Genomic DNA, 12,638 nt, shown 5'->3' on the forward strand with positions numbered 1-12,638 from the left:
CCTTGTAAATCCTTTGATTTTCTTAGCAACAATTTTGATTTTTTCACTAACCCGTGGTTTAAGTTAACCAACCTTTGAGCAACAATTTGGATTTTTCACTAATCCCTGGTTTAAGTTAACCAACCTTTGAGCAACAATTTGAATTTTTCACTAATCCCTGGTTTATGTTAACCAACCTTTGCGCAACAATTTGAATTGTTTACTAATCCATGGTTCAAGTTAACCAACCTTTGAGCAACAATTTGAATTTTTCACTAACCCATGGTTTAAGTTAACCAACCTTTGAGCAACAATTTGGATTTTTTTCACTAATCCCTGGTTTAAGTTAACCAACCTTTGAGCAACAATTTGAATTTTTCACTAATCCCTAGTTTAAGTTAACCAACCTTTGAGCAATAATTTGATTTTTTCAATACCTGCTGGTTAAAGCTTATTAAGCATTGAGCAACTGGGCCCAGGATGTCACAACATTCATTTAAACAACATTGTATTCCTCTTGGCCCCCATTTTACTACCAATTGGGAGTCAACCTTTATTTATGTAAACTGAATCTGTTTGGTACAGAGCCGATTCATACCATACTAGGTTCAATTCCCCTCATTCATACTTGTAGATTATTGCTACAAAATATACCACTAATTTCCTACATGGAGTATTGAGCTCCACCCCTCTGCCCTAAGGATCCCTTGGTCCAAAGATGCTCATTTGATTGAAGTGCCCATTAAACATCATACAAGATTCTATTTTTATTTAACTTTTAAATAATTGTGACTAGATGATATGAATAAACTAATTTAACAACAGTGCAATGAGAATTATTCTGTACCTTTTCTATATGACTACAAACATTACTGTGTGGTATACACAAGATCAATGGTATGAGGCTACACCGAGGAACAACCAAACTGGCCAACTACCAAGATCAGAAAGAAGTAAAAGCTTGATATAATTAGAATGATTTTAATGTTATCAAATAAATTATTATTCTTTTGCTGAGGTATGTAAAACGTCATAAAACAAATATTACATCCATGATTCCAACTTCATTTCATTCATGAAAACGAAAGTATTAATATCAGTGGAACAAGAATTCCACGGAATGTGTCGCCTGCTGAGCGCTTTTAGTAAGGAAAGTGTTTTGGCTTGAGTTATCACGTAAACAGATATGCCAAAACGCCGAAAGTTGAAACTCGACAGAAAAACCTGTAACATATGTTGAACATTATTGCTTCTAGCATTAAAAGGGGCACAAAATGCACGTAAACTTCTGAAGAGCTATATTGGTATGCAATATGTGTACCAAGTTTGAGTTCAATTAACCCAAGGGAACTCAAGTTATCGGACGCCCACAAAGTAATACCTATATGTCGTCTCGCGTTGCAGGCGACACAAAAATGATATACAATTATATTCAGTTTTAAAATCGTGTCACAACAACACAACAAGTCTGAGTTGCTGAGTATCGGTTTATAACAGAAACAATCAATGTACTTTTCAAATTTTACAACGTTTATTACAAGGAAAGCATTTGTTCCTATTTCAGTCATACCATGTTTCTCTTCATGAAATTGGTCCATTTCTACCAAGCTGATATGTAGAACTGCAAAATAACCTGGTTTGACAGCTACAATAAAATTGTATAACCTCAATGTCTGTCTATCTTTCTGGCTATCAATTTCTGTACACTAAGTGTTGAGTACACCTGTACTGCATTGTATGCACACCTTGTCCTTGTCCCATAGGGATGGATAAGAAGACTATGTACACTTGATCCATGTCATAGCTTGCCCTGTGAGCTGTTTCTACACATCAACACGTTCACACAGTCAGATGATCCGTTATAACTTAGAGAACTTTGGTGTCTTTTTCTCCATGCCAGCCATTACAGCCTTCATTACGTCCTCACTCTGTAGCATCCCCTGGTTCCAGACCGCCTACAAACCAACAACATCTCAGTCATCACACACATATAATCTGTGACTATTCTTATCATGTATTCGGAAATTTATTGTGGCAGGTTTTAATGGTACATAGGATTATGGTCACTTTCTATCTTTACACTACAGGAAATTTCCCCTTTGGCTCAATTGGTAGAGCGTCCGACTAGGAAGCTGAGGGTCACTGGTTTGATCCCTAGTGGAAGCACACTACTCTCTTTCCTGTTATACCATCATTCTTTCTGTTAAGGCTCTTTAATGAGGAAATTGTAGTGTAGCCTGGAAGATATAACTCAGGTATTATACCTTCAAGGGAGCTAATTATGGCAAATATGGTATATGATAATGCAGCTGTGACAAGCTGATACAGATTTATAAAGTGACCATGACAAGCTTAAGGTGTAAAAAAATATAATGTAAACATGGGCTATGGAAAAGTGTTAAGGCAACAGGAGGTAAAGAACTGTATCTTATCTGTTGTTCTGCAATAACAGATGACATAATAATCTAATAATCAAGGCTGTGAGGATGAAATGTTGTTTATAAAACTGAAATTGTATATTACATACTTCAGGAGGCCTTCATTTCTTACACACGTGCTGAGGAATAAATACAAAAGGGAAAAAAAACACCTACTGCTGAAAGTATCATGTGCTGTATATGAAACACAGCAATGGCTACACTACAGTGGTAATATTGCTATGCAGATCAATGGACCTGTTTGCTACCTACCACATGTTCCAGCCCTTCCCGAACAGAGTGATCGCGGGAGAACACCAGTGACACCTTGCTGCCTTGGACTGCTACAGGACTCTTACTGGCAATGATCTCTGCTATGTCCATGGCTCCCGTTAGCATGGACTCCTTGTCTGGAAAGATCCGACTGTCAAAAAGGGCATGAATTATTCACCAACTATTTTTGTCTATTTATTGAGAAAACAGTTTTATTATTTCATTATCGCAATTATTTCGATATCAATCGATCTTCAAACTAAACAGCACATAATTTATTTTAACATAAAATACACAATAGTTATTTACCTGACAAAGCCCATTTCTTTTGCTTCATCGCTGTGGAATCTCCGTGCTGTGTATATCAGCTCTCGCACTAAACTATCATTTCCAACAATTTTAGGAAACCTTTGAAGAGTTCCAACATCTGCTGCCAGGCCGATGTCAACTTCCTGTTGAACACAGATTACAAACACACATGACCAATATTTCATCGACAACACAGAAAACAAAGATGATCAACCCTTTATAAACGATTGAGGAATGAATTATAACTGTTGAAAGATTGGAATGTTGATGTCGATTTACCAACCGCCATCAAATCTGTCTTAACACCTTAAAACATATAAACCTTTGAATCATCTGAATATAACCTATGTTTTGAGATAACCATTCTATTCTGTTATTGTGTTAAATGATTCAATTACAGTGAATATACATCAGTTTTAAGTAAAAACATTTATCTGTTGATATCAACTCAAACAGCATAAAAATTACAGGTGAGAGAGAAGAGAAAGCAAAAGTTAAAAACAAATATTCGAACATTGAATAAAATAAATAGAATTCAGATACCGAATTTTGTACCTTTATTTGAAAAAATGAATCTTGTGTGGCATATCTGATGTCGCAGGCTGATGTCATGTCTATCCCTCCACCTATACAGGCGTTGTGTATTGCTGCTATCACTGGCTTAGTACACTGAAACACACACAAAGGGACAAGGATATAGCTAACTACATATCAAATTTATCGTAGAATATCATATGACAGTTGTGTATTGCTGCTATCACTGGCTTAGTACACTAAAACACACACAAAGGGACAAGGATATATCGAACTACATATGGCTTAGTACACTGAAACACACGCAAAGGGACGAGGATATATCTAACTACATAAGGCTTAGTACACTGAAACACACACAAAGGGCGGAGGAAATATCTAACTCCATATGGCTTAGTACACTGAAACACACGCAAAGGGACGAGGATATATCTAACTACATATGGATTAGTACACTGAAACACACACAAAGGGACGAGGAGATATCTAACTACATATGGCTTAGTACACTGAAACGCACACAAAGGGACGAGGAAATATCTAACTACATATGGCTTAGTACACGGAAACACACACAAAGGGACGAGGATATAGCTATCTACATATTAAATTTATCGTAGAATATCATATGACAGTTGTGTATTGCTGCTATCACTGGCTTAGTACACTGAAACACAAACAAAGGGACGAGGATATATCTAACTACATATGGATTAGTACACTGAAACACACACAAAGGGCGGAGGAAATATCTAACTCCATATGGCTTAGTACACTGAAACACACGCAAAGGGACGAGGATATATCTAACTACATATGGCGTAGTACACTGAAACACACACAAAGGGACGAGGATATAGCTATCTACATATCAAATTTATCGTAGAATATCATATGACATCTTTATCCTATATTCTTTTCCATTTTCTTCCATGTCAACTGGACTGCCATTACTGACATACTGTGACTACTAAAACAATGTCATACATCTGGTACTTATTTTGACAGGCAACTTTAAGTGATTATACTTTGTATTTGTATGAAAGGCCCCTGGAAAGAAATAATCATGAAGTAGGTCACAAAAGTGTGACCACCTTTCATATATTGTTTTTGAAATATCATGGTAGAGCCTTCACACGTACAGCACATTCTGGACAAGCGAGTCATTGTGACCGTCCTGACACACATTCTGGACAAGCGAGTCATTGTGACCGTCCTGACACACATTCTGGACAAGCGAGTCATTGTGACCGTCCTGACACACATTCTGGACAAGCGAGTCATTGTGACCGTCCTGACACACATTCTGGACAAGCGAGTCATTGTGACCGTCCTGACACACATTCTGGACAAGCGAGTCATTGTGACCGTCCTGACACACATTCTGGACAAGCGAGTCATTGTGACCGTCCTGACACACATTCTGGACAAGCGAGTCATTGTGACCGTCCTGACACACATTCTGGACAAGCGAGTCATTGTGACCGTCCTGACACACATTCTGGACAAGCGAGTCATNCACATTCTGGACAAGCGAGTCATTGTGACCGTCCTGACACACATTCTGGACAAGCGAGTCATTGTGACCGTCCTGACACACATTCTGGACAAGCGAGTCATTGTGACCGTCCTGACACACATTCTGGACAAGCGAGTCATTGTGACCGTCCTGACACACATTCTGGACAAGCGAGTCATTGTGACCGTCCTGACACACATTCTGGACAAGCGAGTCATTGTGACCGTCCTGACACAGATTCTCAATAATATTACCATTTAGGCTTGGGTTTTTTTAATATGCATTTTAGATAAAAACTAAATGCGCCTATGTAAGGAATACTTCAGTCATTAATTGAATTTAACAAGGATTGTAATACATTTTCATAATACTGATGATAAATCTAATTCTTATTCTGCAGCCTATATCGGAACCTGCAGGTACAGGTTGTAATAAAAAACAAATTGAGGATGGGCTGACATAGATATACCTCCACCCTCTCAAGGTGGTAAAGTATGACCTTTGACCCTTTATCCTTGAATGATGACATTCAAAAACTATTCAGCTGTAGAAATTGATGTTACCATACCGGTAATATGCTGGAAGTATAAACCAAATCAGTTGAGGGGTTCATGAGATACCCGAGTCCTTTGACCATTTAACCTCGACCATTGGCCACCTAATTCACATCAAATGTAGAACTATGAGCTGAATCTGTGGAGGGGATCATTAGTCCAAATTATTGTGACGTTTTATCGACTTTTTTATATCGATACATGTACATCATGAATGGACAGACACAAAGATGCAGTGACAAAGCGATTAGTATATATAGTATATAAACAGTTTGTAAAGAAAAGCTCCCTGGTCTCAAAACACTCTTTTAGATTAATTTCTGTTATCACAAAACAAATACTATTGTTCTTACATTTCTATTAGGGTACAATCAATTTTATATTTTCAAAGAATACCCATTACAGTCTGCTGTATGTGAAATTTCCCAAACCTTCTCTTCATTTGATTAACCTTGTTATAACATGACTAACATCCTACCAGGTAGAAACTAAATCATTAAAATTTCAAAACAATAGATGTTTTTATGTAACAACTTCCACAAGGGACCAAATAATACAAACCTTTTCTATAACAGTAAATGTTTCCTGATAATCAGCAATAGTCCCACGTATCATGAAGGCTTTCCGGGAAGGGTCTAGGTCTGACTGCATGACAGCAACTGTATCCAGGTCAGTGAGGTCAAGACCTAAAACAATTTAGGTTTCTTTTCAGAATAGTCACCGACTCTGAATGCCCTATCTCCCTCAGACAGAATCACCCCCTGTACTTAGCTGAAACTTGCAGCTGTTCCCACTCCCATCTACAGAACTTACCTTTCAAATACATTGGAAAATCTCTTTGAGTTATAAGGAAGTAGGTTTGGGTATATAACTTGAGGTTCAGCACAATGACAGGTTTAAGAACACAGCATCAGTTACATGCAAGACATATTTCAAAGCTTTCCTTCTGACGTTCATTTTGTATAAACTCATTTCAATTGCATGCCAGTCAGTCAAATCATTACCTACCAGTTATATATCACCGGCCCTCTGATATTCTAAGGTATCACTTACTAGTTGGGAATAGCTATAATGGCTATAATATAAATAACCAATCTCTGCCATCAGATATAACCAGATGTGAACATATCATCATCCCCCTCCCAAACCATGTTTTGACTAATGTTAACACCTTGACACACCCCTCCCCAAGTATGATTTACCTGAAGTGAACACCTGACCAACCCCCCACCCAAGTATGATTTACCTGATGTGATTACATTTCCAGCCCCTCAGTGTGTATGTCTTACCTGATGTGAATACCTCACCAACCCCTCAGTGTGAATGTCTTACCTGATGTGAAACCATTGTCAGCCCCCTCAGTGTGTATGTCTTACCTGATATTATTACATTGCCAGCCCCTTCAGTGTGTATGTCTTACCTGTTATTATTACATTGTCAGCCCCCTCAGTTTGTATGTTTTACCTGATGTGCATCCCTAACCAGCCCCTCAGTGTGTATGTCTTACCTGATGTGATTACATTACCAGCCCCTCAGTGTGTATGTCTTTCCTGATGTGAATACCTCACCAACCCCTCAGTGTGTATGTCTTACCTGATGTGAATACCTAACCAACCTCTCAGTGTGAATGTCTTACCTGATGTGAATACCTAACCAGCCCCTCAGTGTGTATGTCTTACCTGATTTGAATACCTCACCAACCCCTCAGTTTGTATGTTTTACCTGATGTGAATACCTAACCAGCCCCTCAGTGTGTATGTCTTACCTGCTGTGAACACTTTTCCAGCTCCAGACAAAACTATAACTCTACAATCACTGTCACTGTTCAGCTGTTGAAAACACGTTCGCATCTCACTAGGAATTAAATTAAAAAACATTAAAGTCTGAGAAAAGGGGTGGATAATAAGAAATCGGAGGTTGGATTTGAGTAATTATACCTGTAATGTTTGATTGTTTACTGTGTTCAGGTGCTTCCCTGTTAGTTTACTTTTGCACACATTTAAGGTAAAAATCTATTTTTTCATGATGCCTTCATGAAGACAAATATTACCTCCAGAATGCCTTGTTCATTGCATTCAACTTTTTTGGTCTGTTCATTTCTACTTGGGTAACAAACTCCTTTGGCTGGGTAACCTTGAGTGTCTCAAAGTTATACTTGGAAGTGACATCTGCCGACATACTTCTGGCCGATCCCAAGAGAAGAGGCTTCAAAACTGGTTTTAGAAATACCCCTTGAGGATAAAGTGAAAGTTCAATGATACAGTGATATTATACAATACTTTGGGAAACTTTCAAAAGTTTCTGGTTTAAAAATAAAGCAGATTGTTAATCTAAAATTTCAAGACAGTACAGATCAGATATGAATTAAGATATGAAATGTGAGGGATTACTACCAGATATGTTCTATGAAAATGGCAGCAGTAACCGCTGTATGGGAAATTAAATTTCTGGTGCCTGGCAAATGCATACAAGAATCTTGGTATGGGAGACTAAATTTTACCAGTAGAAATATGTTTAAGTCAAGAGTTACATGATAAATTAGAATTTGTTAATGCCAGGTTAGTTCTTGTGGTGGAATAATGGATCAGTCTTTTTCTCCATAGCCGTATCCAAATAAACCTTGTATTTTGTTACACTTTTAACATGTTTATCGCATTACTACAAACTGTTGATGTATTTGTTTATGTGTAACTGGTTTTCCAGTAGTAAGTACTGCATGCAAATATGGACTCCTCTATCCTTGCAGTCCACAACAAAAATATATACACATATATGATATCTCACAGAAATAGCTACTAAATCTTGGTGGGGACTCCTGGATAAAATATATGGAATCTGAAAAACAAAACAATTACATTTAAAGTACCTGAGTTAAGCGACAACAGCAATGCTTATGTCGAGAAAGGTTGTCACAATTGCAGTCCCACTTTTTCACACTGTCACCTGTTCACTAACATGCATTTGCCTATCAGTATCAGTACAAAGGTCACACGTATAAAATTGAAGTTATGTGAACGTTTATCTGCATTATAACATCGTTTCTGCTCGCTGTTACCTCGAGATGAACTTTTCATAAGTTGAGTAATTATCTTCATTCTTCTCAATTTATCATAAACAAGACTTTCCGTCGATTTTTTGCCGCAGTCGTCGGTTTCATAATAAAACTAGAAACCTTCCGAATGGTGGTTTAGTTTCGCTTTGTCATTGCCAATCAAAACGAATTTTACATTGGGAGTTACTTTCGGAACACCCGAAACGTGAAAAATAAACATGTCGTCTTCACCTTCATGGTTTTGGCTGACTGTTGTCGGGGGCGGACTTTCTGCTGTAGCATTGTGTATTCTTAAAAGGTGTTCTCGAACCCCTATTAAATGCGCCAGCTTACGTTTGATGTCGGGTAAAACGGTCCTTATCACGGGAGCAAACTGTGGACTAGGAAAAGCAACAGCCTTAGAACTAGCTAAACGTGACGCTAGGGTGATCCTGGCATGTCGAGATCTGGTAAAAGCAAAGCAGGCTATGGATGACATTCGTCAGAAGACAACGAAAGGAGAACTACAAATTGCAAAACTCGACTTGTCGTCGATGTCGTCTGTGAAGCAGTTCTGTACGAATATAAATGCACAGGAGAACAGATTGGACGTGTTGATAAACAATGCAGCTGTCATGGCACATCCTTTCACCATTACTGAAGATGGTTTAGAAATAAACATGGCTGTCAACCACTTTGGAAACTTTCTGATGACAAACCTTCTTTTGGATCTATTGAAGAAATCGAGCCCAAGTAGAATTGTCTTTGTATCTTCTAGCCTTCACAAGTTTGGAAATATCAACTTGAAATATTTGAATAGTAAGCACAACAATCCGTATGCTGACAGTAAATTAGCTAATATTTACTTTGCAAGGGAACTGCACTTACGACTTAAAGGCACTGGGGTATCTGTTCACACCCTGTCCCCAGGAATGGTCAACACAGAGCTTGGAAGACATAGATTATCTAAGGTGCTGAAATTCTGTTTACAGCCACTGTTAGGATTATTGATAAAGTCACCGGAAGAAGGATGTCAAACCATCGTTCACTGTGCAATTTCAGAAAAACTTGACAATGTTTCTGGTGGCTATTATGCAAATTGTGAAAAAAGTGAATGGAGTGAAATTTCTCAAAAAAATGTGCCTGAATTGTATCAGATTAGTGAAAAGTTGACAGGTCTTTAGACATTATTAGTGAATTGTTTTCATAGCATCTCAGTTTACTTTTGTTTTGAAGCAATCAAAAACACTCTTGACAAAATCAAAGGTTCTGTATGTATCGTTTGAATATATTACAACAAAGTAATGCTGGGAAATCAAGTGTATGTGGATTTCTTTTTCACGCCATATGTACACTTTGAACCTCGTTGAATTAATTAACATAAGCTTTTTAATGTCAGATACTACATTGTCCAGGTGCAGAAGAGGTATTTTTTTTTTACATTTTGTATGTATTGCTATGATGTGTTGAACTTGATCAACTATTTGAAAGAAATAATAGATTTGATTGAAATCCCTTTTTTTGGTGTTCATTTGTTCATTTTACAAAAGCACTCTTAGCTATTGGTCAAAAGCAGGATCAGCAGTATCGTCCTGCAGTAAAATCATTTTCTCCAGTCAACTGTCACATGTTATTTTCCTTTTAAGTTTATAGTAAATTACATTTAAACTGTCACTTTAAGAATAGTGTATGATAAATCCTTTACCTGTTTAAAACCATCAATAGGTTTTCAACATAAAAGCGTGGTAGCCTAAGATTCTAATTTCAGTAGAAATAGGTTGATAGGGCTAATTAACTGCAGATAGAACACATCATAACTATGATTAAAATAAAATGCTCAAAATTGCAACTACTTGTTTGTCATGTTAGAAGTGTTGACAAGTTATTTGAATGATTGTTTGATATGTTGATAGAGCTATAGCATCGTATGGAATGTTAGGTATTGGTTGAAGTGAGCACGGTGATTAAGAATTCTATGTCACAGACCATTGCAAAATAAACTATGCAAAACCTTTACTATAGTAATTATAATAGAGTCATATTATCTTAATGAAGGAGTGATAAAATGTGTAATAAGATTGATAGTGCTCATGGAATGAGTAAAATGATGGGGTTCCAGGGAGGGAGTAGAATGATAGGTACCCACGGAGTAAGCAGAATGAAAGGGACCCAGGGAGTGAGTAGAATGATGGAGATCCATGGAGTAAGCAGGATGCTGGGGACCCAGGGAGTGAGCAGAATGATAGGGACCCAGGGAGTGAGTAGAATGATGGAGATCTAGAGAGTGATTAAAATGATTGAGATCTAGGGAGTGAGTAGAATGATAATGATCCAGGGAGTGAGCAGAATGATAGGGACCCAGGGAGTGAGTAGAATGACGGAGATCCAGGGAGTAAGCAGAATGATGGGGACCCAGGGAGTGAGCAGAATGATAGGGACCCAGGGAGTGAGTAGAATGATAGGGACCCAGGTATTGAGTAGAATGATGGAGATCCAGGGAGTAAGCAGAATGATGGGCACCCAGGGAGTGAGCAGAATGATAGGGACCCAGAGAGTTAGTAGAATTATGGAGATCCAGAGAGTGAGTAAAATGATTGAGATCTAGGGTTTGAGTAGAATGATGATCCAGGGAGAAAGCAGAATGATGGAGATCCAGGGATTGAGTAGACTGATAATAATCCAGAGAGTGAGTAAAGTGATGGCAAGCTAGGGAGAGAGTAGAATGGTAGGGGCCCATGAAGTGAGTGGGTTTCCAGAGAGTGAGTAAAGTGATGGCAAGCTAGGGAGAGAGTAGAATGGTAGGGGCCCATGAAGTGAGTGGGTTTCCAGAGAGTGAGTAAAGTGATGGCAAGCTAGGGAGAGAGTAGAATGGTAGGGGCCCATGAAGTGAGTGGGTTTCCAGAGAGTGAGTAAAGTGATGGCAAGCTAGGGAGAGAGTAGAATGGTAGGGGCCCATGAAGTGAGTGGGTTTCCAGAGAGTGAGTAAAGTGATGGCAAGCTAGGGAGAGAGTAGAATGGTAGGGGCCCATGAAGTGAGTGGGTTTCCAGAGAGTGAGTAAAGTGATGGCAAGCTAGGGAGAGAGTAGAATGGTAGGGGCCCATGAAGTGAGTAGAATGGTAGGGACCCAGGGAGTGAGTAGAATGATAGGGACCCAGGGAGTGAGTAGAATGATGGAGATCCAGGGAGTAAGCAGAATGATAGGGACCCAGGGAGTAAGTAGAATGATAGGGACCCAGGGAGTGAGTAGAATGATGGAGATCCATGGAGTAAGCAGGATTCTGGGGACCCAGGGAGTGAGCAGAATGATAGGGACCCAGGGAGTTAGTAAAATTATGGAGATCCAGAGAGTGAGTAAAATTATTGATATCTAGGGAGTGAGTAGAATGATAATGATCCAGGGAGTGAGCAGAATGATGGAGATCCAGGGATTGAGTAGAATGATAGGGACCCAGGGAGTTAGTAAAATTATGGAGATCCAGAGAGTGAGTAAAATTATTGATATCTAGGGAGTGAGTAGAATGATAATGATCCGGGGAGTGTGCATAATGATTGGGGACCCAGGGATTGAGTAGAATGATTGAGTTCCAAAGAATGAGTTAAATGATGGAAATCTAGGGAGTGAGTAGAACGATAATGATCCAGGGAGTGAGCAGAATGATGGAGATCCAGGGATTGAGTAGAATGATAGGGACCCAGGGAGTGAGTAAAATGATGAAGATCCAGAGAGTGAGTAAAATGATGGAGATCTAGGGAGAGAGTAGAATGGTAGGGGCCCATGAAGTGAGTAGAATGGTAGGGACCCAGGGAGTGAGTAGAATGATTGATATCTAGGGAGTGAGTAGAATGATAATAATCCAGAGAGTGAGTAAAATGATGGAGATCCAGGGAGTAAGCAGAATGATGGGGACCCAGGGAGTGAGTAGAATGATTGATATCTAGGGAGTGAGTAGAATGATAATAATCCAGAGAGTGAGTGAAGTGATGGCAAGCTAGGGAGAGAGTAGAATGGTAGGGGCCCATG

General features: G+C 38.8%; 1 protein-coding gene and 1 pseudogene across 3 annotated transcripts; one reads left to right on the forward strand and one right to left on the reverse strand.

Annotated features, from left to right (window-relative positions):
- Nucleotides 1-1,452: 1,452 nt before the first annotated feature.
- On the reverse strand, nt 1,453-8,723 carry LOC110450322 (delta(3,5)-Delta(2,4)-dienoyl-CoA isomerase, mitochondrial-like). Of its 3 annotated transcripts, none has more exons than XM_021497790.1 (8): nt 8,641-8,723; nt 7,636-7,816; nt 7,351-7,439; nt 6,147-6,271; nt 3,534-3,647; nt 2,979-3,121; nt 2,670-2,820; nt 1,453-1,934 (listed from the first exon to the last, which is right to left on the reverse strand). In XM_021497790.1, exons 1-8 carry the CDS (start codon nt 8,678-8,680, stop codon nt 1,839-1,841), a joined length of 939 nt encoding a protein of 312 aa, XP_021353465.1. In that variant the 5' UTR covers nt 8,681-8,723; the 3' UTR covers nt 1,453-1,838. The 3 variants fall into 3 exon arrangements, with proteins under 3 accessions (XP_021353465.1, XP_021353466.1, XP_021353467.1); XM_021497791.1 differs by lacking the exon at nt 8,641-8,723 and adding an exon at nt 8,452-8,557; XM_021497792.1 differs by lacking the exon at nt 8,641-8,723 and adding an exon at nt 8,441-8,551.
- A 110-nt stretch (nt 8,724-8,833) lies between these two features.
- LOC110450338 lies at nt 8,834-10,132 on the forward strand (annotated as a pseudogene).
- Nucleotides 10,133-12,638: the final 2,506 nt, after the last annotated feature.

This window comes from Mizuhopecten yessoensis, unplaced genomic scaffold (assembly GCF_002113885.1).
Source record: "Mizuhopecten yessoensis strain PY_sf001 unplaced genomic scaffold, ASM211388v2 scaffold5181, whole genome shotgun sequence".
Classification (NCBI taxonomy): Eukaryota; Metazoa; Mollusca; class Bivalvia; order Pectinida; family Pectinidae; genus Mizuhopecten; species Mizuhopecten yessoensis.